We start from the raw sequence: 27,106 nt of genomic DNA on the forward strand, positions 1-27,106 counted from the left end.
GCGCTGGAATAAGGGATTTGGCAGGGGAGGACATGGGTGAGTTTGTGGAAATTTGGGGGGCTGGGATGGGGGTGAAGTTTGGGGCGTCCCAGGGGATGCTGTGCCCTTGCCCGTGGGGACAGTCTGGGGCTGAGATAGAGAGGTCCTGGGTGCAGGTTCAGGGCCAGGCTCTGGGTTTGGTCCATGCCAGATGCCCGGGGCCCCCCTCTTGGTTTCAGGGCACCCCCTCAGCACTGCCAACCCCTTTGGCCCCAGGGTTGGGGGCTGCTGCGCCCCCCCCCCCGCCCCCCCCCCCCCATCCCCAGGGTCACTGAGCAAAACCACAGCACAAACACCTCATCAGCTCGAAACCACTTTGCAGCTCTGGAAGGAGACTCCCAACGTGCTCCCTCTTTATTTTTGTAAATGAAGTGACCTGTGCCGGGGGGGCTGCCCTGTGCTCCTGCCACCAGCTTGTCCCCGTGCTGCGAGCAAGGCCACCCCACAGTGGGTGGCCCTGGGACCCCACGCGGGGGCCCCTCAACCACGGTGACATAACACAAGGGAGGCTGTGAGGACGTGCTAGGGACACCGAGCGAAACCGCTGCGGGCAGCTCGTTCGTTGCCAGTGACCTTGCAGCTCATCGGCTGCTTGCACCAAACCCCAACATCGACGTGTCCCCCCTCCCGGCACAGAGCAGGGGGGACAGGCCCTGGTGGCACCTGGGGACAATCCAGCGCTGTGATTTCCTGGCACTGTCCCCACTCCCAGCCTGGGGAAGGTGACAGAAACCTGCTTTGCATCAGAGCATCTCTAGTGGGGACTGGAGGATGCAGGTGGGTGTGGATCCTGCAGCTCGAAGCCGGTGGGGATGACCTGGGGCAGAGGCTGCAGAGCGAGGAGAGGCAGAGCTGCCTGTTACACGGTGACGGACCCCCGGGCAGCCCGGGTCTGACAGAGGGGAGTACCAAAGCGGAGCTGGGAGTCAACGTTTCGGCTGGATTAACCGGGCTGAGGTGTGCCACCCCAGGGAGGGCAGAACCTGAGCTCTGGGGATGCTGATGTGCCCTGGCTTGGTGTCCAGGTCCAAACCTGACTCCAAAATCAGCCCTGGAGAAGGCACTGCCCAATTCCCACCCCCACTCACGTTCTGTCCTTGTGTGACCTCCGCATGGGCAAAGCCAGGGTGCAGCCGTGGGGACAAGCGTGACACCGTACCCTGCCCCGGCTCCCCCAGGCCTGCAATTTTCCAGGCATCCCCCGGGTGGATGCTGGGTGCTGTGGGGTGGGTGGCCATGCTGGGGGTCCTGCTCCCTCCAGCCGTGGCGGGGAGGTGAAGGGCTGTCCGGGTGAGCTGCTTGGTGCAGGGTTCCCGCGGGGAGCACACCGTGCTGCTGTAAGCAGCAAGGGGGAACTGATGCAGTTCCCAAGCTCCCGTTAACAGGAGCAGAGCTACCAGGCAGCAGGTGGGAAAGGGGTTATCAAGGGCTTTTTTTTCCCCAGAAAAATCAGCTCCTATGCCAGCCCCATCATGGGACACATCCTTCCACCCTGGCCATACTGGGGGTCCAGTCCCTGCCCCAGGGGGTTCGGGAAGAGGGGCTGGAGGGATGGGGACTCTGGCTGAGGCTTTCAGTGCAGGCTGTGCTGGTGGAAAGGACACGACATCTTTCTTGGAACTGCTTTTAAAGCTCATGATTTATAGAGGGCTTCAGAGTGCAATTAGCAGACTGTTAATTAGCCCTGCTCGTAATCTTAATTGATCCTGAAGAGGAGACGGGAGGGAAAGCAGAAGCATAAAGCATTGGCAGAGTGGCATCCCAGCAGCCGCACAGTCTGAGGCGACGTGTCCAGATGCTCAGTCCTGCCACAGGCCGGGGTTTGGGGACACGTAGGGTGGCCCTTTGCCTGCCTGGGGCGTGGGAACTCCCTGCCCTGTCCCCCCGCAGTCACCTCGGGTTGCCCAGGGGCTGGACCTGGCTAAGAGCAGCTTCCAGCCATGGTGACTGAACCCCTTCTTTGGGCGCAGGGGCTGCCTGGACCCCCTGGGTGAGGGGCTGCCTGGGCTGGCCTCTGCTGCCAGCTCCAGGTCCACAGCTTGAAAGCTTTGAGCTCCCTCTTGAGGCTCTTCCTGCCCCCAAATCCTGGGGTTTTTGGGGAGCCTGAGTTGCTGGATGTCCTGGGCTAGTGCTCTGCACCCCGAGAGACACAGCCCATAGGACACAACGGAGCCCCGACACTCTCCTGGCCATAGGGAGGGGACAGACACTGTCACTGGGAGCCAGTTTGGAGACTGGGCCAAGTGCCAGCGACACGGGCGCAGGGACCGACATCCCCTCCCCAGCCAAAAATGCAAGCGGGGCTGGAAACAAGCCGGGAGCCAAACCTGCGCCGCCTGCCAAGGCCAACACACCAGCTTTCAAAATAGCCCCTGTCCCGCGTGGCCCGGCTGGAGCAGGGTGCCAGGGGAACCACCCACGCGGGACGGGAAGGCCGGCAGCGCCGCGGCGGGCAGCACTCCTCCACCAGACGGAAAGGTCACCCCATCCGGATCCCACAGCCAGGCTTGGGCACCGGCCCAGGCGCTGATGACACCAGGCTGGAGGAGTCAGCGTTGCACCCGGTCCCCTGGCCTGGCGCTGGCGGGATGCCCGGGATGTGCACCAAGAGGCCTGACCCCAACTTCCCCTTGTCTCATACACAGTGAAAATTGTGTGCCGGGGGGTGTGGGTTTAGGTGGGGAAACTCTGCCTCAGTTTCCCCACTGCTCCCAAGGCGCAAGGTCTTTCTGAAAGTAACAGGTAACCTGTAGAGTGAGTTTTCCTGAATTAATCCTCCTTGAATCCTCCCTGATTCCTATGGGGGACCCGCTGGTGGGGCAGATCCCAGGGGAAAAGGTGCTTCTGCTTCCCAGGATATTTATAAGACACAGGAAATTTGTGGTGGCCCCAAGGGCCGGCGGCTGATGGCAGGGCAGCACCTCGCAGGTCCTTTCTCAGCCTTGAGGGACTGAGAACATTTGGGGTGCTTGGTCCTGCCCCAGCAAGGATGCTGCTGCGGCAGGCGGAGGCCAAACATGCCTCTCCCTGTGGTGTCCCCTTCTCACCGCTCTCACCCCTCCTTGCTCCACGCTGAGGCCAGTGTTATGCTGGTGGGGTTGATCCCAGGATTTTCCCAGGAGCAGGAAAGTTGGGGCTGGCCCTGGGAACCAGGAGAGCCAAGGGGAGCAGCGGAATACACAGCTCAGAGCAGCTGCAGCACACATCCCTCTGTCCCTCCAGCCATCCTCTCCATCCCTCCATCTGCCTGTCCCTCTGTCCCCCCATTCACCCATCCCTCTGTCCCTCCATCCGCCTGTCCCTCTGTCCCCCCATTCACCCATCCCTCTGTCCCTCCATCTGCCTGTCCCTCTGTCCCTCCATCTGCCTGTCCCTCTGCCCCTCTATCTGCCCCCTCTGTCCCTTCATATGTCCCTCTGTCGATCCACCTGTCCCTCTATCCCTCCGTCTGACCTGTCTCTCTGTCCCTCCATCCGTCCCTCTGCCCCTTCATCCATCTGTCCCTCCATATATCACTCTGTCCCTCCATCCACCTGTCCCACTGTCCCTCCATCCCTCCCTCTGTCTCTCTGTCCTTCCATCCATTGCTCTGTCCCTCTGTCCCTCCATCCCTCCCTTTGCCCACTCCCTGGCCCCGCCCGGGCCCCTCTCCCCCGCCCCCCCGTCCCTCTCCCCCCCCCCGCGGGCCCGAGGAGGCTCCCGGCCCCGTCGGGGGGGCGGTGCTGGGCGGAGCCGCCCTGCGCTGCCGGGGCGGCGGGTCCCGGCCGGGGGGGCGCTGGGCTGCACCCCCACGGCGAGGGGCCGGCCCGGGGGCAGGAGGGGCCGCCCCGGCCGGGCGGCGGCGCGGGGAGGGAGGCGCACCCCGGCGGGGCCGCAGCTCCGCTGCCCCGGCCCGGTGCCGCTTCCCGGGCTGAGATCCAGCTTGGGAGCCCCGGTCGGGGAAGCTCCCGCCGGCCGGGGAGCCTGCCGGCCCGCTGCCCCTTCCCCGCTTCCCGGTGCTTCTCCCCCCGGTTCCCGGGGCCGGACGGGCCCCGCCATGCCCGCCGCCTACCCGCAGCGGGCCCTGACGGTGCTGCTGCTCTTCGGCACGCTGGCCGCCGCCATGGCCCTGCTCGCCTCCAGCCTCATCTTCCAGCTGCCGGCGGGGCGCACCGGTGCCGGTGCCGGTCGAGGTGCGCTACCGGAGCCGGCGGCCGCCGTGCTGCTGCCGGTGTCGGCTGTGCTGGCCGCACTCTGCCTGGTGCTGAACGTCAGCTGCCTCCTGCTCTGCCTCCTCCACGGCTACTTCAGCACCGAGCTGTGCCGGGGGCAGCCCGGGCCCGACCGGTGAGAGCGGTGGGGGCACCGGGGCTGGGGGGGGCAGGGGCACTGGGGGGCACCGGAGCCCCGGGGGTGCTGTGGGGGAGGCTCAGAGGGGTCCTGGGCACGGGGAGGCTGGGGGGCAGCAGGCGGCTGGAGGGGAAGGGTTCTGCAGGGGACGGAGGGTGCTGGAGGGGTGTAGGAGGGATGGGGGGAATGAGGGGGCAAGGGGTGTCACCCAGGACCTGTCACAGGCTGCCTGTCCCCTCGGTGTGGGCTCATGCACAGCCCTGCCAACCCCTCCTGCACCCCAAGATCCAGCCTTGCCAGGGCCCCCCCGTCACTGCCCCTGCAAAAGGGAGTTGTGCGAGTGACCGATGCTGCTGGCACTCACGGGTCACAAAATCCCCCTCTGCGGCATTTGCTGGGGAAACAGGGATCTCTGTGGCTGACGCGCCCCATCGTGTCGGTGTAGCTGCGCTTAACGACTGTATCAACTAGGAGAAAGTTTATAGCAACCCGTCCACCCAGCTGCTGTACTACTGATCTACTACTAATACACGCTGTTTAATTTCCCTGGTAACATCCCTGTGTAACCCGCGTGTGCTGGGGTTGCAGGGTTACAGGAGCATGGGTCACAGCAGCCTGCGAGGCCAGTTCAGCTCCAGGGCCAAGGCCGGGGAGATGTGCTGGGCCCAGCCGCGATGCCCAGGAGCATCCCAGATTTGCCCCTGTGGAGCGGGAGAGCTGGGCATCTCGGGTCACCGCTGGGGTGACTGCGGAGGCCACTCGCACAGCACCAAAATGACCGCAGGCCTGGGATTGTTAACCACAGACATGTATCGACTTAATCATTACCAGCACATTTACACCTGGAAAACCATTTCCAAAGCAACTCCCCTCTCTGGCCTTGCTGGGGACCTGGGCTGGGTTGGTGCTGGCCTGGCCCAGCACCAGCTCTGCTCCTGGGTTAAAAAAAACCAACAAAACATCTTGTGAATAATCAGATTTAAAAGCATCTTGGTGGAAACTGGTCCGTAGGTGGAGGTCCTTCCCTGTAGCTCATGCGATGGGCCCCAGGGGACCATTTTGGGACCTTCAGCAAGTCAAAACTCATTTAAAGGAAATTATAATGTTTCAACAGTTACTTTTTGTCCCTAATTAGACAAACCCATCAATGCCTCGTGCTCTGTGTGGAGCGTGACGGCTGGAGGCACTCCAACTAGCGGCAGCATCTCCTCTCAGCGTCTTCCAAGTGAGACTGATGCTCGGTGCGCTCATTAACGGAGGAGAGCAAAAATTTCTGCAAAACACAAAGTTCCCGCAGCAAACTTTGCTTTCTGTGGGAGCTGACTTTCTGCTGGTAATCTGTTAGAGCAGCAAAAGTCCCCAGCAGCTGTAAATCTGAGCTCTGGTATCGATTTGGGCTGTAAAATGCACTGTTTGGAAGCGGTGAGGTTCGACTCCAACAATCCCACCTGGGAATCAGGGGTAGCACTAATCAGGCAGCCAGCTGGAAAGTCACAGGTAGAGACAGAGCGTGCCGGCGGCAGGACAGCCCGTTCTCCAACAGCAGCGACTTGTTCAAGGACTTAAGAGGACAGACCAACTGCCTTTGCACGGCTGTGGAGCCCCCCGGCTCATTGAGCAGGAAAGCTCGTCCCAAACAATTTGATTTTAAATAATATTTCTGTGCTCTCCCCCCCTGCAAAGCAAGAGGCTGCTTTTGGCTTTGCTGCAGGTGATACGAGGTGTTGTAGGGTTGGGAGCCCCGGGGTTGGCCTCCCTCTGCCTGGGAGCTCAAGCAGATCACTTAGGCTGGCCGTGCCTCAGTTTCCCCAGCTGCAACCCGAGGGTTACACTGGTGTTTGGGAGGAGAAGGGCAGGTTCTCTGGACACAGGGATGCTGCAGGCTGCCCCTGGGCAGGAGGTGCTGGCAGGAGGTGGCCCCTCTCCCCGATGTGGGATGCCGTTAGCTGCCATCTCCTCATGGCCGAGCTGGCCTGGCCCCACCGGGCACCGGTTTCATTAGGGGACCCGCTCACGTCCCAGGGACCTTTCCCACGTTGGGCTTGTCACACTGAATTACCGCTCTGCTTCTCAGCGCTGCGCTCAATAGTCCCAGCCAGCTCCAAACAAAGTCCTTCTCCTCCCTGCTAATCCTCCCCGACTCAGGTAATTAATAAAACAAAGCGGCTGCTCTTCCCCGCTGCCAGCGAGAAGCGGGTCCAGGGTCTATTAACGGCTCCTAGCTGCAGGGTCCCCATGCAGGCGGCAACAGCCAAGGGGCTACAAGAAGCCCGGGAGGAGGGGAGGGGGCCAGGCCATGCTGGGGGGAGCCTGGGCCAGGGCACAGCATCCTTGGCGGCAGAATTCACCCCGCAGGAGCTGGCTGCTGCGGAGGAGTGACAGGAGGGCTGGTCCTGCCAGGAGGATGGTTGAGCTGCTGCCCCTTCAGCTGCTTCTTCCAAGCCAGGCTGTGTTTCCAAACAGCTCCTGGAGATTTTTGGAGGTGGCCAGCAGGACCAGCAACGCCTTGTGCACCCCCAGTTGTTTCAAGGGACTCTTGGCAGCTTCCCAGCACACAGCCCTGCCAGCACCTCTCAGCACTCCCGTTTCCAACCCCTACAGTTGCCTCGCACCCGTCCGCCAACCTCCACCCTGTCCACACTACGCTGCGTCCCTTAACGAGACCACATCCCGCTCTCCCAATTAGCAGAGGCATCCTCTAGTGACAGCAGCCTCCAAAGCCCAGCAAGGACTGAGCTTTGCCAGGTCAATGGCTCCGAAGCTGCCCCAGCAGAGCTGCTGGCGGCTTGGCACAGAGCGTGCCGGTGGGAGGCACAGCAGCAGGCACAAGGGCTCTATGCTAGGTGGGAAACTAAGTCCCTGCTCGAAAGAAGCTTTTTAAGCATAATTCAAGCGCCAAGCCCCTTCCAGACAAAAGGCCTGCAATCCGAGCTGAGCACAGAACCCCAGTCCCAAGGGTGGAGAGAGAACCTGGCCATGCTGAAGTCAATGCGCCAGCACTTGTTGTTGGTTACCCGGAAAAAGCCTCCAACCCTTTGTCTCTTCCCAGCCCCTAGCCCCATCTGGTTTTTGAAGCACAGGAGCCACGAAGGAAAAGTTTGAAATGTTGAGTGATCTCCAAATCTGTTCCTGAGTGAGAGGGCAGCAGCCCAGAGCTGTGCAAACCAGCAGCCAGGGGAAAACCCCAGTTCAGCAGAGGTCCTCGGGCTCGCGAACTGGCTCTGAACCTCTTCTTTATGCAAAAACAGTGTTTCAGTTTCTTAGCAGGGGCCAAAGCATCGGTGTTTTTCCTGTGCTGAGATCAGGGCCAGGAGATTGCACAGAGCTGTTCTTTTTCTCACCTGTTTTGCAGGGCAGACTGGTTCCTTCTGGACAGCCGCACCGTTCGCCACACTGCCATCGGCTTGTTCTGCTGCGGCGTCTCAGTCTACCTAACAGGCAAGTGCTCGTTGCCCACCAGCGCAGCCCCACGGGGACTGTGCATCTCCAGCCCAGACCATACATCCTGCGCTGGTTGCGGAGTGCTTGTCAGCTGCTGAGTTTCTACTTCAGCAGCGGGTTTGTTTTGCAAATGCCTTTGCCAGCTCATTCCCATAGCGTAAGCTTTCTGTTTGGGGTGACCAGCCCTCGCGAGGGCTCCTCTGGCCTGAATTGTGCAGGTCGAATTCATCGCTTTAGTCCTAGTTCCTCAAGACGTTCTGTGCTCTCTTCCTTCCAGCTCTCGCCATCTACATGCTGTTGCTGTTCGAACTGGAGGCCGGCATCGCCAGCGCCTGCATCCTCTCCTCTGGCATCATTGTCCTGCTGATCACGGTGACGCACGCCCTGGTACGGGCTTCCCAGGTTTCGCGCCGTAGCCACTCTGAGGTCTCCCACACCCTGTATGAGAACGACTCTGCCCAACACGGCGAGTCCTCCACCAGCGATCTGAACAACAAGAACATAGCTGCGCCCCGGCCCCGGTCTGAGATCCACCGGGAATTTTCCTTCCCTCCTTTCCTGGAGCACAAATCCCAGCTGGGCTCTCCAGCCAGCAGCAACCTCACCTCCTCGGGCAGCCCCGGGCTTCGCTCCGAGAAGGAGAGCTACAACCTGCCCCGAACGCACAGGACACTGTCAGCAGAGTCTGGGCTGCTGCAGGTGCAGGGCAAGCCCTGGAACAGCATCACGCAGGAGATGAGGAATGTGATGTCGCGCAAACCTGGAGCCTTGGGCAAGGACTCAACTCTGGTGTGAGTGGAAACGGGACCTTTTCACCCTGCCGCAAGCACCTGGGCCACAATTTGCATCTCTGTTTAGAGTTTAATATAGGTCATGTCTCACCAGGGCAGGGGTCTGTGCAGCCACTGCCTGATGCTCTTTACTTCTTTTACTGAGAAGACGCCACCTCCACTCAAAGCCAAAAGCCCTCAGCCACCTGCACTGAGTCCCTGTCCCCTCCTGTCACTTGCGATGCTGCTGACACTTGCCACCCTGCAAACACGAACCCTGCTGGCAGGGCAGCAGCTGGCAGTGCCCCAGCAGGACCCCCATGGCTGTCCCAGCTGCAGTGAAGGACATGAAACCCCCACTTCCCCATGTGGGTGAGAAGCAGCAAGTGGACCTTGCCCACAAGCAGACCTACCCTCCTCCAGCAGACACCAGCTGATTTCTCCACCTGGCTGTATCTCCCTGCCTCCTTCCTTCCTCTCCATCCCCAGGAGCCAGCACGGCACCAAGTTTGTACAACCGACCCAGCAGGGCTTTCCCCCAGCATGCAGCCAGGAGGTGCAAGAAGAGCAAGCGAGAGGGAACCAGGAGTCTGCAGCTGCAGGGTGGGGGCTAAGGTGACAGCCAGCCTGCTGCTCGGTCACCAGCCCATCTCAGATTCCCTCTCACCTCCTGTGCCATTATCCTGAAAGACTCCCGTTATCCTGAGCACTCTGGAGACTGAGTTTAGCACTGCTTTGATCCCTGCATCCTTGCTAAATTCTTCAGCAGGACCAAACTGTTGGTTCCAGGATTGATCAATATCGAAGTTGCATCCTTTTTAAAGCAACCTCTAAAGCTGTGCATCCAGCTCTGCTTCCCACTGCTTGACAGGGGATGAGGAAAGTCCTTTTTCTGTTAGGTTTTTGGAGTTTGTTGTTTTTTGGTTTTTTTGAAGAACAGGACAGTGGTGTTTTGTTTTGTTTCTCCACTTGAAAGGCTCCAACACTGCATGTCTTTGTTTTGCTCTGTGCCCTTTGAAACACGCAGAGCCAGCAGGTTCCAAGACCCCCCAGCCCAAGGCGAGCAACAGGGGAAAGTTTTAGACAGAACTTTGTTTTTTCTTTTTATTGTTCTCACTAAAACCAAATTCAGCAAATCCCTGGCACGTACACAAAAAACTTTCCTTGCAGAATGCCTCCTGAACAAAGCTGAAGTGTGCCTACGTACGTCTTTACACAGCCATCTACAAAACACTGAAAGCAAGACCTAGTTTTTCTGAGATATTTCTGTGGCCAAGAGGTAGAAAGAAAAACGCCTCATAGCAGCCTGCCGTTGAAAAGAACTGGAAAGGACTAATGCAGAACCACACATCTCCCTTTTGCAGAGTGCTGTGAAAAGGGACACAACTGCTCCCCAGAGCACTCCCCCAAAGGCAGCCCTGACCCCAGCAGCAGGATTTGCCTGCGCAAGTGCAGCACCTTGTTACTGGGAACAGAGAGGCAGGCAGAGGCCTCTGTGCAACTTCACAGGTTGAACAGGTGGTTTCTCACTCCTCCCCGTGGTTGGAGAACACAGAGCTGTGCTGGAGAAGGCAGCAGCGGATGGCCAGTCTTGTCTAAAATCAGGAACTGGCTGGAGGATTCTTGGCTTGTGGGGCAACAGCGCTGTAGAAAGAGAGAGACAGTCATGTGCAGCAGGCAGGCAGGCCACCAGCAGAACGCGGAGAACCAGGGGCTCCCTCAAATGAAACCTCACTGCTTGCAGCTTAGGCAAGCACACCTTGCAGCGTGCGGCGCAGACCATGGCGCAGCACGCACCAGCGCCCATGGGTGTCAAGACAGCGAGGTTTGCAGCCACACCACCAGCAACACCCGTTAAAAATGCTATGGGCTGTGCAGAGTGCGACCCTGCCACACGGGCTACTGGGAGAATATGCAACCTGAACCAGAAGTGCCTAAGGTAGAGTCATTCTGCAGAGACAGAGGCTCCGTTTGCTGTGGTAGTTCTGTCAGGGATGGGCATTTGGGAATTCTCTCACTCCTGCCCAGTCAGACTCCATTACAATCATCGTTCTTGGGAGGGACAAATACACTAGACTCAGACAATCTGCTGGAAGATATTTTAGTAGCTGTAGTTCAACTGCAAACATACAAAAATGCATCATTGTTCTCCTACCACTCATCTCTATGGGACTCTGCTCAAAAAGGTGCCACATACACATACAAGACAGAGAATAGCACCAAAGGCAGCCTCTCACCTACTCCATTCTCAGTAGCATCAACTCATTCCAAATGCCTTTGATGCAACAGAGATTTAACGTATTACACAACCAAATATCCCTTTTTGAATAAGAAAATAAATTATTTTCCAGTTACCCTTTGGTAAACAAGATTATTTGCTTCCTAGTAAACAAAGCCAGAAGATGACTGGAAGGCAAGCAGCGTGCTCTTTCAAGTAATAGTCTAGAATCATATTACTGAGGTAACTGCTTGGCAGATTTGCACTGGGCAGCATGACATCACCAAAGCCTCTGCCAGCCAGAAGGGTCACCCAGCTAGACAGGCAGCGCGACATCCCCTTGCTACCTGCGGCCCTGAGCAGCATTCAGCTGATCCTTCATGGCTATGGCATGTTTGAGCAGACTGTCGATGCTCTTGAAGTACACGCTGCTGTCAGTCATGTTCTTTATGGCACTGTAAGAAGAAATAGAGGGGGGGTGGAGGGAGATGGAGGAGTGGTTAGTATTTCCAAAGGCACTGCAGTTTTAGAGTGTGCACGCACCCTGATGGAGAGGATTGTTAATGAGAAACCTCAGCTTTATGCATCCTCACACACTAGCTAGCTGGTGGGTGGATTTACTGCAGGAGGTTGGCAGGTCTGCAGCACACATGGACCTGGGGACGGGCTGGCACGCTCAGCACAGTGAAGCCCCCGAGGTTCATGGCTACAGTTCCGGGAGCGCTGCCTCATCCCCTCACCCCCTCGCCCTGACTATGCTCTCGCCCCAGCTGACACCAGGGAGGCGTCAGGGAAGCGCAGGTGGCTTCTGCTTTGTTTCTACCACGCCACCTCCGCGTGCCAACACAACCCTCCTGCTCGGAGGAGTCTCCCATACCTGCAGGCGTACTCTACGGTGTAGATGGCTCCTTGGCTTTGCTCCTCCCAGCTCTGCATGTCGGACTGAAAGAGAAGGCGGCACTGTTAGGTGCGCACCAGGTAGCCGCAGTGTCGCAGCCCGCAGCCGTACGCTCTGCCAGCCCTCCCCAAACCAGGGCTCTGGCTGCTTTTCACTGGGAACTGCATTTGGATTCTGTCTCCCTCTTAACAGCTTCTGACAACACTCCAGGCTCCGGGGTGCTACACACGAGCATTTAAAATAAATATTTATTGTGTGTATTTCAGGAAGGGCTACTAGTTCAGGCCAGCACTTTGGCTACTCTGGCAAAATTCCCCTTGGTTTTAGATGTTTTAGCCCACAAGCCAGCTGAGAGCCACGATCAGTCAGGCTGCAAGCAACTGGCAACTGCACTGAGCACAGCAGACCAGCTGGATGTTTCAGGGCATCCAGATCTCCCGGTGTGTCTGGCCCAGCAGGTAGTCAGGATTGGAGCTAACACAACTCCTGCAGAATTCGGTCCTTAGGCCTTCATGCCAAACCAGGTAAAAATTTCTTTCACAGCACTGAAAGTTCTCATTTCGTTAGACCTGCCACAAATGTTTTCATAGCTGCAAGCATTCCTGTCCTCTAGTCTGCTCTGAAACTCTGGCATCTGATCCCAAGCAGCAGCCAGCACCGTGCCCTTCCTTTCCCGAGCTGGAAGGAGCCCTGTAAACTTCACACAAACTCCAGCAGCACTGCACGCAGCCAGCGCTGGCAGGGGACATCATTGTATGCTGTAGCTCCAAGGAGAGGGAAAACCAAACAAATACACAAATCGCAATGAAAGCGCAGCTGAATTCAGAGGTGTAGCTCAATAGATAACTATTTCAAAAGTCCTTAAGTAGTTTGGGCATTCTTTAAAATATGTTCTCATGGGAGCTAATTCTCCAGTCTATTCTGCTGGGTCTAGTTACAAGCCAGGGAAAATCCAAGGGCCTCTTTCTGTGAGCAAAAGTGGTCGGGCAGGAGCTTGGACTTTGTCCAAAATCACTTCTGCTGTTCAAAGCCTGTCCTACATCAGGACGCTTGACCACACAGATTTAACCTACAAAAGAAACAAGCCTCTACATGCAGGGCTCCAGGCAGTTCTCTGCAGGAGAGGGTCCTTCGCCCCAGGACTCACAACCCCGCAGAGACTGCACTTGTCCCAGAGTCCAGTCACGGTTTACACAACCATATCTGTTGCTGCATGCAGAGGCAGCTGCAAAAGACACAGAGAAATCTTCTGGCAGCTCCTTACCCTGCTCTCTCCAAGAGGTGCCAGATGACCTTTAAGAACCATTTAGACCCTGCCATTGCACTGGCTCAGTGGTATGTCACAGCCACCTGGCTGCGGTCTGCCATTTCTGAGCACGGTGGACTTAAATAATTTCCCAGTATCAGAGCTAGTGATGCCTCTTACCAGCATTCCCAGCACTTCCTGGGATTTTCATGTCTTTAATTAGGAACAAGAGCCTTTCCCTAGAGCTCCTCATTTCTTAATCTTTTCTTGATGTCCTTTCTTCAAATTCCCAAGACATGCCCTTGGATGCAGTTTAAGAACTAAAGCCAGCTATTAATACACAATAGCACTAATGATATATTACTATCGCTTGGAAGTAAATTAGCGAGGAGATGTAAGTTCTCAAAAGATCAGGCGAAATCCAGAAAGGCTGCTTTGTGCTGAGCAGGGCTTAGCGGCGCGGCTATGATGCGCAGAGGCAGCAAGAGCCTTGAATCACGCTGTATCTTATCAGGGAGGTGGTAAATCTGCTTGGAGAGTTTGAGATGCTGAGGAAGGTATTAAGATTATTGTTCTATCAAATCATAGAAAGTTGCTTGTTGTAAAAACGTGGAGGTGACCTTCTCCTTGCAAACTTTTCTCCCAGCACCTTCCCTCCCAATTTTTCCAAGGTTTAATCCCCCTGGGAATTTCAAAGGCTGAGTCTCAGGAGAACTCATCCAGCCAGAGACGTGAATTGCTGCGTGGCTGAAGGAAAACTGGAAACCACCAATAAATCCTGTTTCCTTTATACATTACTTACACCTTGAAACTAAATTACTTGAGAACGGATCCACACAGAACGTTGCTTTTTCTTCTTTTCTGTTCTGAAGAATTAAAACCACCTCACTTCAATGCCTTTGATCTGATTTAGATAAAACCTGACAGTGTTTTCACGGTGCACAGCCCAGCTGACACCCTCCTGTTCCAGTCTCTAGCCACAAAGCCAATGGGCTCTGGCAGAGCAACCCAAAATATCCATCCCCATCTAATTGAACGCTCTACTGTGACAATGGCCCTGTCAGGGGCCTGAGCACATCCCTCTCTCCTGGGGTTTGGTTGTCTGGGCTCAAGGGCTTGACAGGCCCAGCCTATTTGCTGCAAACAGCAATGCCTGAAACTGGGATAAAATGAGAGTGGGATCAAGAACAATGGAGAGAACCTGGCCACCAGCCCATTGGCAGCAGCCTAGCAGCACAGTCAGGACACTGGCCCAACCGAGTTGTGTTTAACCCTCCCAGTTCCTACCAGGGACCAGGGACCAGCAGGGAGGAGAACATGCTCCCAAACATGCTGCTGCAGCCTTTGAAAAAAAAATTTAAAAAATTAACTTGGGAGCTGACAATGCTGGAGGAAAAGTAACAAGCAGCAGCTCTGGATCTGCTCTTGTTCCAGCTGACACAAATAATTTTCTTGCCATTTTCTCCCAGCTCATGCCACATCAGTGCACCATTAAACACGCAGCCAGTAATCAGGAAAGCAGTTAAGAAGATGGAAGTGCCCATGCAGCGGGCAAAAGGAAATGGATGTGAAAAGCAGCACCTCCGAGCAAGCATCAGGAAATGTTTCTTAACATGAGAGCGGCAAACAGCTTCTTGATCTTCTCTGGCTCAGCATATTTTGAAAACCCATTGATGAAGAGAGTTCACTTAACCAAGTCATCCTCTTTGGGTGTGCCCCGGGGCAGAGGGCACCACGCAGTCAGTTCAGCTTTGACCTGATGCACACTGTCACTGCAGGGAGCACCATGAGCTCTTCCTCCTGTACAAAGGCCACCGCTGCCCCAGACAGGGCTAGTGGCCAGGGCAGGAGGGACGCTGCGAGCCTGAACGTGAAGGCATCAAAGACCAAAGGTATCTGATGCTTGTGCTGGCTGCAGTCACACAAGGGAACGCAGGGTCCTTGTATTTGCCGCTGGCATCGACAGGACAGTGTGACCTCCTTTCTCACAGGAATGAAGTGGAAAGCAACAGCAATTCCGGCTACAAAAGAAAATTCTGTGGGATGGCTGCAACAAGAGAATGAACTTAGATGAGCCAGAGAGGTCACGGAACACTGCGGGTAACAGCGATGAGCATGCTGAGCAGGGAAAATGAGAGAACCAACGGATTTCAGAGATCTTGGCCGGCATAAACCCTGCTGCCTAAGAACACGCTCTGTGTCCATTGCCTTCACTCAGCTGCCGCTTCCATCAGTGCTTCTGCGCTGCCCCTTGCCCTCATCCCCGTTACACACTGTTCAGCGATGGAAACTGATCTCTTCCCTCTGCATGACTTGTCATACAATTTGCTCAATTTCCTTTTGTTCAGGACACATTCCCTGAAACTGGGACTATCTTGATTAAATGAAAGCAAGTGACAGCTCAGGAATAATATTACAAACCTGTCTCCTGCATGCCAGTGATGCAATCACATCAGCATGTGCTATACATACATATACATCTCTATATACCTACCACTGCACGCAGACACTTATATAAAACGTTAATAAATAATTGAATAATAAAGTGTCACAATCCAGGTTAATTTGGAAACCAGGGCTGTAAAGCAAAGGTGAAAAATGGGGCCTGACAGTGCATTAGCATAGACATGAAGCAGTAATCTATTCATGAGACATCACTCCTAATGAATCATGACTGGCAGAAGAGGGAGAAGGACAACAACGCTGGCATTAAAGTGTCTGTGCTCCGTGCTCTGGAGGAAAGTAGGAACACAGCTGTGAGATGCGATTCATTATCCTGCTTTGCCTCATGCGGGCTCTTCTCACTTGTTTCTTCATGCTCCCCCTTCCCTCCTCCCGCCTTCCCCCTCATTTTATGCAGGAAATAAAAATCTCACAGTGTAGCAGGGGTAATAAGATTTAACATCTCCCTCCTCCCTGTACGAAACAGACTACTCATTTTTCTTTGTCTCCAGCTGTGAGAGCAGAGGACCACGGCTGGACTTTTCCACAGGTAAATTTGCAACATCCCCTCTTGTTCAGACTGAGATGGGGTCCCGCAGCACCTCTCACCCTGATGGCTGATCTCCTCTCTCCTTCCCGCACTCCCCCAGGCAGGTGAAAAAGGGATGATGTGCTAATTTAGGACAAAATTTTGTGCCTGTGTTGCAGCTCTGGAGTTCAAAGCGAAGCATGGCTCACCTTGTGCTGTGCGAGCTCTGGAAGCGATCTGCGCACGTGCTCCTGCAGCCGGTACAGCGCCACAGAGGGCTCGTTGGCCAGGACGTACATGCTCTCCGTGAATTTGTCCGTCACTGCAACAAGAATAACAACAGTTATGGCAAGTGGGGAGCCACGGAGGGGGAAGGCAGGGTTGGAAAGGGTGCTGGCCTGGAGCACTGGTCCTGTCCCCAACACAACAATGGAGAGATCAGAGCAAAACCCCGTGTATTTTTCGTAATTAGTCTGTTAACAAGGATGTGAAAGCAAAATCCCACTAAACAGTTCCATTTCCACTCTCCCCACAATGGCATCTGCCACCAACAATGAGCTCGGCTCTGGCCGCAGACAGACCAGCCTGGGATGTCACTGCCTCCACGGTCCCCTCTGAGCTCTGGCTGCTCTGCTTTCAGGGACCACTCAGGTTGTGCCCATCACTGGGCCCTTTCTGACCAATTTGGAGGGGGCCGGGAGATGAGTGGAGCCCAGCAGAGGCCTGGCTCCCGTTCCTATGCCTGCAGCTGCCCCATCCAGCTGGGAACATCAGCAGCTCCTGGTCTCATTACCAGCTGCTCGGGTTCCTCTCTGCTCCGGGCCTTGAGCTCTCCTGAATCTGCCCCTCCAATGCTGCAGGGTCCTTCTCTTGCTCCCCTCCAGACACCTCCCCCCGGTGACGTGCTAAAAATGTCCCCAGGGGAGACATGGTGGCTTCCCAGGGCTCGGGAAGTATCGGTGCTGTTCTGAGCTGCCTGCTGAGCCACTGCCCCTCTCTCGACCCTCTCTCCTCCTGGCCCAAGCTCTGTCCGCGCCCCCCTCCCCACAGGAACACCTTTTCAGCTGGCAGTTTGCGCAGCTACATAGCAGCTCTGATCTCTGTTTCCCTGCAGGTTTGCAAGAAGATGGAAAAATCAGAGATTGTTTTGGGGCTGGTGAATCAGGAAGCATTTTCACCCGGCTGAAGCAGAACACCTTTCAGCCCCTGCATAATTTTCTATTTTAAGGACAGTTATTCTCTCCTCCTCCCTTCAGAGGTTTTGCTTCAGTGAGAGCTGCTGGGGTTCCACAGGTCTGGTGGGCTGCTGACCGCAAATGGGAATAAATGCAAAACTCTGTAGGAATAATTACACCCAGGCGGTGTAATTTAGGCAGGAACCGACGCTGCTGGCTGCCCATCCATGTGTCCCGCTAGGCGAGCCGGGAGAGTGGGACACAAGCCCAGGATCCGGGGAGGGGGCCAACAGCCCCGAACTGCACCTTCCTGTCGGGGCACGTCGCCCCCTGCCCTGTCACGACCTCCAGGTCCCTATCGTGACTAACCCTGTGGGGCTTTTCTGGCTCCCGTCGTGACTGCAGTACCCTGTCACCACCCGCGACACCCTGTCACCATCCACCCTGTCGCAACTTGCCCTGCCCCGTTGTACCTTTCTCTCTCACAACCCGCAGGGCCCTGTCGTGACTTCTGCTGTCGCTGCAGAGCCCTGTCCTGCCCACGCTCTGTCGCCACCCACCGGGCCCTGTCGCGACCGGCCAACTCAGAACCGCCAGGGCCCTGTCACGACCGGCCCCGCGGCTCACAGGCCCCACCGTGCCACCACGCCCCCAACGGTCCCGGCCCGCTCCCACCTTTCTTCACCTTCAGCTGCATCTCGGGCTCCTCCATCCCGCCCCGCCGCCACTTCCGCTTCCGTCGGCGCCCGCCAAAACCGCCCCGGCCGGAAACCCCCGCGGTGCTCCCGCCGCAAACATCCCCGGCTGGAAACATCGCACCAGCGCTAAGTTCCGCTGTGCCCCCTCCTCCGCGTCCCCCTGCGCGGCCGAGCGCTCCCCCCAGCCTGTCCCCCCTCCCCGTGACCCGGCTCTTACGGCGGGCAGGCGTCGGGGGTGCCACGGGTGGCCTTCCCCGGGTCGGGCCATGCACCCCCGCTGCCTCCAGCCAGCCCAGCCCCCGGGGGGAGGTGTTAACACACCACTATCGCCCCTTTCCCCATCGGTGCCCCCTCCCCGGGTCTGTCTGTGGAGGCCTCGGGTGCGGAAAGGCCTCAAGCGCCCCGCGCTGCCCCCCCCCCCCCCCCCCCGACTCCCCCGGTGCTGTACAGGGGAGCGGGGGTGTCACCGGGCTCCTTGCCAGGCCACGAGGCGCGGGGGCCCCCCTGTGCCCCCCCGTCCTGTGTCCCCGCTGCTGGGCACTTGCCACCTCACAGCCCCGCCATGGCGCCCCGGGCCCGTGGGACTGCAGCCCCCCCACGCCCGGGCCTGGGGGCCGCTGCCCTCAGGCACAGCGAGACGTGGGGCGCCCTGAGGGACAAACGGGGGTTGCGCCCCCCAGCCGCCCGTGTCGGTGGGGACCCGCGGCTACCGCCGCCCCGGCCCGCCCCGCGGCCTGTCGCTTTAACGCCGGCTCCGCGCCGGGGCCGGCCCCCGCGCCGTCAGCGGGCAGGTGGGGTTGGCCCCGGCCCCCCGCTCCCCCCGCGCCCCCGGGCAGCCCCCCCGGCTGCGGCCGCAGGAAGGGGAAGTGGCGGGGCAGGACGCGGAACTGGGCCGCTGTGCGGAGGGTGCTGGGGGCGCCCAGGCTGCTGGCCGGGGAACGGGGCCTGGTCTGAGCTGGGACGGAACCCACCGGCCGGCCCAGGGACCCACCGGCCGGCCCGAGGACCCACCGACCGGCCCAGGGACCCACCGGCCGGCCCGAGGACCCACCGGCCGGCTCGAGGACCCACCGGCTGGCCCGAGGACCCACTAGCTGGCCCAGGGACCCACCGACCGGCCCACAGATCCACCAGCCAGCCCAGGGACAGCGAGGTGGGCAGGGATGGCCAGAGATCGCAGCGGGGTGGCTGAGGAGAAGAGGGGGGCTCCCTCCAACCTGCTCTGGCTCCATTCCACTGTGAGCGGGAAGGGGCTGTGCTGGGATGAGCGGCTGGGAGATGGTCCTGGTGCAGCTTCCACAACACTGCCGTGACGGGAGCTTTTGTCTGCCCGTGGTGCCGGGAGGCTGGCTGGAGAGGGCAAGCAGGACCCCAAACCACGCTGCCGGCATGGAGGAGTTTGATGGCTGAAAACACTTGGTGCTCGGGGACTCAGCAGCCTCCCCCTTGCTGCCCTCTCTGTCCTGGGAAAACGTCCCTGCTTTTTCCCCCTTCCTAACATGTTGTTGTGTTGCAGCTGCCCCATGGAAGGGGAAGAAGCAGTTGCTTGTCTCGCGGAGACCCCCCCGATCAACAGGGACACCCAGGAACTCCCAAAAGAGGATGAAAACAGAGCTGAGGGGGCAGCAGCCACAGAGGAGCTGCCTGCAGCCAGGGACACTGGGGACAGCGGTGCTCCCCTGGGGTGTCTGCGGCCAGACCAAGACATGCCACACTTGGACCATGGGGACGGTGAGTGCTGGGGGTACTGGGGCAGTGGGAGCCAAGGCAGGGCATGCACCCACCCCGGATCCCACCACATCTGTTCCCCTGGGATCAACATGCCCACCACCCCAGGGTCAGGGTGCTGGCAGGGTGCTTGCTGTGCTGGTTTGGTCTCGTTGTGCCGTATGTGGAGCCCAACCTGCTCCCCAGTGAGTGGCACCAAGGTCCCTAACAGCCACCCTGGTTTGGCAGGTGGAGCGGACATTCTCATGAAGCCCTCGACTGCGTCGATGGACAGGCAGAGGAGCACGGAGCTCTCGACCCTCGACAGTGAGTGTTGCAGAGCCTGGTGCTCACAGATGCTCAGGTGCAGCCCCAGCGGGAGACAGGTGGGGGAGAGGTCGTCTGGGTCTCTCATCCCACAAAGGCAGCTAGAAAAATGTTCTTTACTTCTGCCAGTCCCTCCCTGAAAACAGTCCCTCTGTTTTCATTCTCTTTTGGGAGCTCCTGGGTGTCCCTGTTGATTGGGGGGGTCTCCACGAGACAAGCAAGACTTGGCAAGGCCAAGTCCAAATCCAGACCTTGGTGATGACTTGTGCCAGCAGTGAGAGGTCACTGCAGCTCCATCCAGTGGAACTGGAGATGGCAAACTCTTTTCATATGCTTTGCTAATTAAACTGTGCATCGCTTGTTGAAACCACATTGAGATTTCGAGGTGGAGCCCTTCAAGGGCAGGAAATACGAGGATGAACTTGAGTGCATCCCCCAGGCTGTCCTCTGCAGTATATCGTGTGCAATTATGCCATTAATGCCAGATCCCTGCCTCCTGCAGCGCCCCAGATGGACCCTGCCCCTCCCTGGGCAGCTGCTCGAGCTGTTTTATCTTCCCTGCTCAGCTGTTGTTCCCTGCACACTGGTCAAACCTCCATCTCCAGGCTCTTTACTTGCAAGGGAATAATTCCTTTTTTGCAAGACAGGAGGGAATGGCTTCAGATAAGGCATATGAGACCTGAGCTTTTGTGAAGCTCTTGGCTTCCAGTCAGCATAGTTGGAGGAACTACAACTGTGCACGCAGGAGGCATGCCCTGACTCTCCCCTCTCTCTGGAACAGGTTTCCCCCTGAAGCACTCAAACACGCTGACAAACAGGCAGCGAGGCAACGAGGTCTCGGCTCTCCCAGCCACGCTGGACAGTGAGTACTGCCCGGCTGAGCAGGCTGTGCATCTCGGACGCAGATGCCCGTGGGGTGTAGAGGGCACAGAGGGACAGCAGGACGGGAGCCTTTCTGTCTCCTGCTGCCATGCTTGCTGTTCAGTGCCCATCGGGGTGATCTCTCAGGCTGCTTCCTCCAGTGCTGTTGCTCTCAGCACTCGCCAGGGCTGGCTGTCCTCACTGCTGAGCTGCAGAAGGGTGTTAGTTACGCACTGGGCTTCTTGGGGCTCATATAGGGGCTGGCCACTTAGCACCTCCCCAGGCTTGCAGGGACCCACCTGCAGATGGTGGGTGCTGAGCTGGGGAAACGTTTTGTCGTGATAGGGGAATTCTTTCTGTCCCCCAGCACTGTCCATTCACCAGCTTGCTGCCCAGGGTGAGCTCAGCCAGCTGAAGGAGCACCTTCGGAAAGGTACGTGTGTCTGCGTTCTCACCCCGGATCAGGCAGAGTCCTGCCAGGTCATAGCACACGCACTATTTGCTAACCCCCCAGCTTAGTTTTACAGCCTTTTCTGGGTTTACCAGGAGGACAGGGATCAGAGTGGGCTTTACCCTTCCTATTTATGATGTCTCATCCATATTTGCGCAGGCGAGAACTTAGTAAATAAACCTGATGAGAGAGGTTTCACGCCGCTGATCTGGGCTGCAGCCTTTGGAGAGATCGAAACGGTCCGTCACCTGCTGGAATGGGTAAGGCCACATTCACGCAGCACGTTGTTAACAGGAGACTTCCCATCTCCAGTCCCAGTGGCTGCCAAATTGTCCAGCTCTGTCCTGGTACCATCATCATCTCAGCCAGTCTTTCCCATGATGCCAAACAGGACATGTTTGCAGAGCTAACAGCTCAGACGCTGTCAGATGCTACTCCCCATTGGGCTGTGAGCTAAGTCAGGAGCGTGAAGAGCCTTATCTCACAGCTAGCAATAACTGTTTGTAATTAAATATCTGTTTATTGGTAATTTGAGATCAAGCTTATCACTTGGGCCCTGTAATCTGCCAGCAAATGTGCTTGCTGAGGTATCATTGCAGTTAATGAACTCATTGCTGCATCGTCCTTGAGTGCTGGGCTTGCAGTTGAGGACTGTCTGGGGGTGAGCAGGAACCAGATCCTGCTGTACTCTGGGTCTAGCTGCTCCCCAAAGCTCCGTCCCACATCCATGTTCGTCCAACGATTAGCAAGCACTCTCACCTCACAAGCACTAGCCAAACTCTCTCTGTGTTACTGTATTAGGAGCAAAACTGCAGTGCATTACCAGAGACACAAACAGAACCCCAAATAAATGAGGTAATACACTGATAAAGGATAAAACGATGTCCAGGAGAGGTCTGTGGCTAGCAGGGCTTGGAGGGCAGGGAGGTTTGTATGTAAATCAGTAACAAAAGAGACAGTGGATACTGTACAGGCATCTAGACGGGGCCGGTAAAGCTGTTACTAGGGATAGGAAAAAAGGCTGAGTAACGGGAACCATCAGGCTTGATTTACTGACACTGGAGAAGGGCTTTTAAGTCCTTACCCGAGATGTTTGATGGTGATTAAAACATCTCTGATAAGGATTTTGGTATGGAGAGGTCACTGGGAATGTGTGAGCTGTCTCTGCCCCTTCAGGCTGTCAGAATGTGGTGCCATGATCAGCCCCCCGGGGGTACCCAGCAAGGCTGTGCTTCGCGCCCCAGGTCTCCACAGGGCTCCTTCGCCCATCGGGGCTAATGCCTGTGCTGTCCCCAGGGCGCTGACCCCCACGCACTAGCGAAGGAGCGGGAGAGCGCCCTATCCCTGGCCAGCATGGGCGGCTACACCGACATCGTGGTCATGCTGCTGGAGAGGAACGTGGACATCAACATCTATGACTGGGTGAGTGCTGCGGGCTGCTGCGGGGACCGCGCCAGCGCTGGGAGCGACACCGAGCCTTGGACGGGGCTCTGCAAAGCTCGTTTTAAAAAGCAGCAGCACGTTCACATCGTTCTGGTCTGAGTTAGCAGCGATGTCTTTCTCCTAGATGCTTCCCAGGCTCGCAGTGCTCATTTGCCTGCTCATGCAGTTGTTTTGAGAAATGAATCTGGAGAATAATTTTAAATGGTTTCCTCAGTTGTTCACAATGTTGTGATGTTACCAGCCACAAGGAAACGGTGCTCAGAACTTAAGGTTGTCTTTAAAATTACACAATTTAAAAGTTATTTATGGCATACAGAGAATAAAACCCGCACAGAGCCGCCCTGTGAGAAAACGCCCAGCCTGGAGCTGGGAGAGGGCGGAAAGGGGATCCCAGTGGATCGGGGATCTGCTGCTCTGGGAGAAGCAAAAGCTGTGTGAGCACGAGCCCCATGTGAGGCTGGCGATGACACAGCCCCTTCCCTTTCCCTGCAGAATGGCGGCACTCCTCTGCTCTACGCCGTGCGTGGCAATCACGTCAAGTGTGTCGAGGCCCTACTAGGTAACGGGCAAGATCTGCACTTAGTCCTTGGCCTCGAATAGCGGCTCGTTGGTAACCGCCTTGGGGAGAGAGCGTGACGTGCCTGGGGGGAGAAACTGAGCAGCCCCCCCAGTGATGGGGGGCTGCCCAGCCAGCATGGGCACCTTCTGGGGGTCCCCTCACCCTGTGTCTGACCCGGAGGGGACATCGTGTCAGCAGGGGAGCACCATGCCCTGATCTCCACTGCCTGCTTGCAGCTCGCGGCGCTGACCTGACCACAGAGGCAGATTCCGGCTACACCCCGATGGATCTGGCCGTGGCACTGGGACACAAGAAAGGCAAGTGTCCCCTCTGACCCTGGCAGGGAGCGCTGCCTTCCCTCCCTGGAAAGCCTCCAGGCAGTTGCCAGCTTCCAGCCCTGCTTGGGGCTTTCTTTGCCCTTGTACCGCAGCTCCCTGCTCTGCCACGCAGAGAAACCGAGCCAGAGAAATCAAGACGGGTCTTGTTCCTCTTTTCCTCCTCTCCAAACCAGAGCTCTGCTGGAGCTTCCCTGGGTCTCACTTCTCTCCCCTCCGTTAGTCCAACAGGTTATCGAAAATCACATCCTCAAGCTATTTCAGAATAAGGAGCTGGAGTGAGGGGGTGGCTCACGCTGCACTGCTGCAGCACCAGCGCTTCTCCTGGCCGATGCAGGGCTCTCCGCTGGGACCACCACCCAGCCGTCCCAAAACGGGCAGCGGCACAATGGTTCAAGCAAGGAGCACATGGAGGAAGCCAGGAACCGCCTGCCCTTGGAGGATCTGTGCCTCTCCCAGAGGGTGGCATGGCCACAGCACCTCACACCTGGGGACACTCCTCAGGGCAGCTGCATTTCTGCCCTGTCCGGGCTTGGCTGCTTTGTGCGTGTGTGCATTCAAGTATTGCATTATTTGAAGTAAACTCTAAAGCAGCTGTGTGGAGCCCTGTCTATTGCCTCAGCCTGTCACAGCTGCCAGTCCCTGATCCCAGCACCAGCTACTGGGGAACCATGAGGGGAACTGGGCCAACCAACCTCTTCAAGGCTGCACCCCCCGAAGTGCCCCAGTATCCTTCTCCAGAGCTGGCTCTGTGAAGAGGAAAGCTCCCTCTGATGCCCAGAATTTTGCCTTCCCTCCCTGCACACGGCGCTATGACCAGACAGGGAAACATCCATAGGCAGGAGCAAAACCCCGCAGGAAGCATCGCCCTGCCAACCAGGAACACAGCACAGCCCTGGCTGATGGCTACCGATCCCGAGCTGGAGCGCCGGGGGCTGCAACCACTCCAAGGTCAGGGGTGGTTAGCGAAGGCGAGAGACAGCCAGAGCCCACAGCACGTGGAGCAGCACTTCTGCCGAAGCCACGCACCGGCGTGGCCATGGCAAACCCCAGAGGGCTCGGTCCCGGGGTGCTACTTGCCCAAGAAGCAGCTGGGAAGGAGCGGGGACACCGTTTATTCAACTGGTTACATGGGCTGTGTCCCACCAAGGTCCAGTATGTGGATCTCCAGCGTTGCTCCATCACTGCTACCCCGAGGGTTCCCTCTCGGTGCTTTGGGGGGCAGCTGGGGGCTTTCGGGGTTCACTTTCCTGTCTGCCCCTACACAGCAGAGCCTGCACAGGGGAGCGCAGGCGATGGGGGGAGCAGCCCTCCATGCTGTCCCTCACTGCTGCCCTACAGCTTCTCCCCCAGCACCCCGAGGTGGTACACCACGATCCTCCCGAAGAAGTCGGTGCTGTTCTCAAAGGTGATCTTCAGCTTATCCAGCACCGTCTCCTCCACCTGGAATCTGTGCGGGGCCCATCAAGGAGAAAAAATAGGCAGAGGGATGCCGGGACACGTGGGAGATCTGCTCTAAGGGGGCACGCATGCGGCTCACACCCTGCCGTACCACAGACAGCAATGTCCAGATTTGTTCCGGCTCTGCCGAGCAGCTACAGCAGCAGCCAAGTGCCAGCAGGGACCCACAGCTCCGTCGTTTACATCACAGCTCTGCCCTCGCCCCCCTGTCCCCCCACAGCTGTGGGGGGCTCTGAACCCATCCACCCAGCCGCAGAACCCAGCCCACGCCACGGCAAAGGATATCTGCATGGCGTTGGTGTCCTTGGGGTACAGGTCGGATATTTTCACCAGTTCTTCCCCTGCTCTGCAGCCTGTGGAGGGTGAGGGTGGAGGCAGCGGCGTGGAGGCTTGGCTGCTGGGGGAGCCTCCAACTGCTGCCCTGGCCTCGGCCGCCCCAAAAATCCTCCCTGCGCTGGCTCTGCTGCAGGGCTGGGAGCAGGCGGACCAGCAGGACCCAAAGCACCCCAGGTCCTCGCTGGTCACCCCTCTCTGCTCCACCCCACAGCCTCAGCCCCTCGGGTTTCAGGAACAGCTAACAAACATCTCTGGGCCTCATAACAAACAGCCGTGGGATCCTGGGGTGGGTAAACTGAGGCAGAGGGATCCCTGTGCCACCAGAGCAGCTCCTCACCTTCCAGTGTGCACAGCCGGCTGGAGAATCCCCCCTGGAACTGGATGTGAAACTGCGAGACCTTGACAGCGCGGGGGAAATCCAGGGTGACCCACTGGCACGTGCCCTGAAGGCAGGAACAACACCGGGGTTCTGTGAAGGCTCCCATCCCCCATGCACCGCTGCTGTCCCACCCCTCTGGCCCTCCAAATCCTTGTCCCCACACCTGGTCCGAGTTCCAGCACGTCTCCTCGCTCGCATCAAACATATGCTTCTTCCCAAACTGCTTCACATCCCGGTTAAGCACAGAGCTCACCCTGCAGGGACACACACCACCGTCCCGGGGACACGGTGGGGACAGTGTCAGTGTTGGGACACGAGTCCTTTGCCGGGCCAGGGGACGGTGTGTGGCACCCAGGAGGGCCCCACTGCCTGCTGTCCCCTCGGGGGCCGGGACTCACCGTGTGGCCGTGTCGGCGCAGATCAGGGGCTCCGCGGGCATCGCTGCCTGTGGAGAGACAGCGTCAGTGAGGGGCAAAAATGGGGACACCCAGCAGCCTTGGGGACCCCTGAGAAGCACAGGGGACCCCCAAACAGCACTGGAGGTATCCAGGCAGCACTGGGGATCCCTGGACAGCATTGGGGACTCCCTGAGCAGCACTGGGACCCCCTGACAGAACTGAGGGCACGCCAGCAACATTGGGCACCCCCTAGCAACATTGGGGACTGCTAAGCAGCACTGGGGACACCCTAAGCAGCATTGGGGACCCCCAGACAGCAATGGGAACCCCTGAGCAGTAATGGGACCCCCAGGCAACACTGAGGACCCCTGAGAAGCACTGGGGAGTCCCGGGCAGCATTGGGGACCCCCAGGAAGCACTGGAGACCCCTGAGCACCATCAGGGAGCCCCAGGCAGCATCAGGGACCCCTGAGCAGCACTGCCCCCCCCCCCCCCCCCAAGGCAGCACTGAGGAGCCCTGGAACAGCAGTGGGGACCCCTAAGCAACATTAGAGACCCCGAGGCAGCACTGGAGAGCTCCGGGCAGCACTGGGGACCCTTAAGCAGCATTGGGGACCCCCGGGAAGCACCGGGGAGCCCAGTGCAACACTGGAGACCCCTGAGCACCATCGGGGAGCTCCGGGCAGCAGTGGGGACCCTTGAGCAGTATCGGGGAGGCCCAGGCTGCAGTGGGGACCCTTGAGCAGCACTGGGGACCCCCGGGCAGCCCTGGAGAGCAGCGGGGACCCCCGCCCATCCCCGAGCACCTGCGGGTGCCATCCCCTCCGCCGGGCCGCAGAGCACTCACCGCCCCGCCGGCGCAGGAAGCCGGGAGCTGCTTCCCGGGCCCGGTCGCCGGCACCGCCCCCCGCTCCGCCCCCGGCACCGCCCCCGGCCCGCCCCTCGGGACCTCCCCCCCAGCTCCGCCCTCCCGCCGCGAGGCCCGGGGCTGCCGCAGCCCCCTGCAGCCCCCCCAGGCCAGGCGTGGGGGCGTCCAGGCCCCCGGGGCCCCCCTGCAGCCCCTC

General features: G+C 58.2%; 4 protein-coding genes across 9 annotated transcripts; 2 read left to right on the forward strand and 2 right to left on the reverse strand.

Moving 5' to 3' along the window:
* Positions 1–3,802: 3,802 nt before the first annotated feature.
* On the forward strand, positions 3,803–9,702 carry TMEM221 (transmembrane protein 221). Its single transcript, XM_056337427.1, has 3 exons — positions 3,803–4,365; positions 7,721–7,806; positions 8,087–9,702. The coding sequence occupies exons 1-3, from the start codon at positions 4,076–4,078 to the stop codon at positions 8,602–8,604; spliced, it is 894 nt and encodes a 297-aa protein (XP_056193402.1). The 5' UTR covers positions 3,803–4,075; the 3' UTR covers positions 8,605–9,702.
* BORCS8 (BLOC-1 related complex subunit 8) lies at positions 9,670–17,909 on the reverse strand. Of its 2 annotated transcripts, XM_056337455.1 has the most exons (5): positions 17,763–17,908; positions 16,122–16,234; positions 11,675–11,739; positions 11,145–11,252; positions 9,670–10,223 (listed from the first exon to the last, which is right to left on the reverse strand). In XM_056337455.1, exons 1-5 carry the CDS (start codon positions 17,899–17,901, stop codon positions 10,181–10,183), a joined length of 468 nt encoding a protein of 155 aa, XP_056193430.1. In that variant the 5' UTR covers positions 17,902–17,908; the 3' UTR covers positions 9,670–10,180. The 2 variants fall into 2 exon arrangements, with proteins under 2 accessions (XP_056193430.1, XP_056193431.1); XM_056337456.1 differs by lacking the exons at positions 11,145–11,252; positions 11,675–11,739 and having other exon boundaries at positions 17,763–17,909.
* Positions 17,910–18,634: 725 nt separating this feature from the next.
* On the forward strand, positions 18,635–24,063 carry RFXANK (regulatory factor X associated ankyrin containing protein). 5 transcript variants are annotated; one of them, XM_056337428.1, is made up of 11 exons: positions 18,637–18,845; positions 18,906–18,938; positions 19,302–19,516; positions 19,742–19,819; positions 20,601–20,681; positions 21,048–21,113; positions 21,291–21,391; positions 22,428–22,553; positions 23,067–23,133; positions 23,370–23,450; positions 23,692–24,063. In XM_056337428.1, the coding sequence occupies exons 3-11, from the start codon at positions 19,309–19,311 to the stop codon at positions 23,748–23,750; spliced, it is 867 nt and encodes a 288-aa protein (XP_056193403.1). In that variant the 5' UTR covers positions 18,637–18,845; positions 18,906–18,938; positions 19,302–19,308; the 3' UTR covers positions 23,751–24,063. The 5 variants fall into 5 exon arrangements, 3 of the variants coding, with proteins under 3 accessions (XP_056193405.1, XP_056193404.1, XP_056193403.1); XR_008821595.1 differs by having other exon boundaries at positions 18,635–18,938; positions 23,332–23,450; positions 23,700–24,063; XR_008821594.1 differs by having other exon boundaries at positions 18,636–18,938; positions 23,332–23,450.
* Positions 24,064–24,567: 504 nt separating this feature from the next.
* Positions 24,568–26,959, reverse strand: NR2C2AP (nuclear receptor 2C2 associated protein). Its single transcript, XM_056337459.1, has 6 exons — positions 26,890–26,959; positions 26,043–26,089; positions 25,808–25,898; positions 25,603–25,708; positions 25,214–25,282; positions 24,568–24,919 (listed from the first exon to the last, which is right to left on the reverse strand). The coding sequence occupies exons 2-6, from the start codon at positions 26,081–26,083 to the stop codon at positions 24,804–24,806; spliced, it is 423 nt and encodes a 140-aa protein (XP_056193434.1). The 5' UTR covers positions 26,084–26,089; positions 26,890–26,959; the 3' UTR covers positions 24,568–24,803.
* Positions 26,960–27,106: the final 147 nt, after the last annotated feature.

The sequence above is a fragment of the Falco biarmicus genome, chromosome 4, assembly GCF_023638135.1.
Source record: "Falco biarmicus isolate bFalBia1 chromosome 4, bFalBia1.pri, whole genome shotgun sequence".
Lineage (NCBI taxonomy): Eukaryota > Metazoa > Chordata > Aves > Falconiformes > Falconidae > Falco > Falco biarmicus.

Coding starts and splice junctions, on each gene's coding strand:
- TMEM221 (XM_056337427.1), top strand. CDS start 4,076: ATGCCCGCCGCCTACCCGCAGCGGGCCCTGACGGTGCTGCTGCTCTTC. Junction 4,366..7,720: donor GGGCAGCCCGGGCCCGACCG/GTGAGAGCGGTG, acceptor CCTGTTTTGCAG/GGCAGACTGGTTCCTTCTGG. Junction 7,807..8,086: donor CGTCTCAGTCTACCTAACAG/GCAAGTGCTCGT, acceptor TCTTCCTTCCAG/CTCTCGCCATCTACATGCTG.
- BORCS8 (XM_056337455.1), bottom strand. CDS start 17,901: ATGTTTCCAGCCGGGGATGTTTGCGGCGGGAGCACCGCGGGGGTTTCC. Junction 16,235..17,762: donor GCAGCTGAAGGTGAAGAAAG/GTGGGAGCGGGC, acceptor TTCTTGTTGCAG/TGACGGACAAATTCACGGAG. Junction 11,253..11,674: donor ACCGTAGAGTACGCCTGCAG/GTATGGGAGACT, acceptor TTCTTCTTACAG/TGCCATAAAGAACATGACTG.
- RFXANK (XM_056337428.1), top strand. CDS start 19,309: ATGGAAGGGGAAGAAGCAGTTGCTTGTCTCGCGGAGACCCCCCCGATC. Junction 21,114..21,290: donor GAAGGAGCACCTTCGGAAAG/GTACGTGTGTCT, acceptor ATATTTGCGCAG/GCGAGAACTTAGTAAATAAA. Junction 21,392..22,427: donor TCCGTCACCTGCTGGAATGG/GTAAGGCCACAT, acceptor TGCTGTCCCCAG/GGCGCTGACCCCCACGCACT.
- NR2C2AP (XM_056337459.1), bottom strand. CDS start 26,083: ATGCCCGCGGAGCCCCTGATCTGCGCCGACACGGCCACACG. Junction 25,899..26,042: donor TGCGCCGACACGGCCACACG/GTGAGTCCCGGC, acceptor GTGTCCCTGCAG/GGTGAGCTCTGTGCTTAACC. Junction 25,709..25,807: donor CGTGCTGGAACTCGGACCAG/GTGTGGGGACAA, acceptor TCCTGCCTTCAG/GGCACGTGCCAGTGGGTCAC.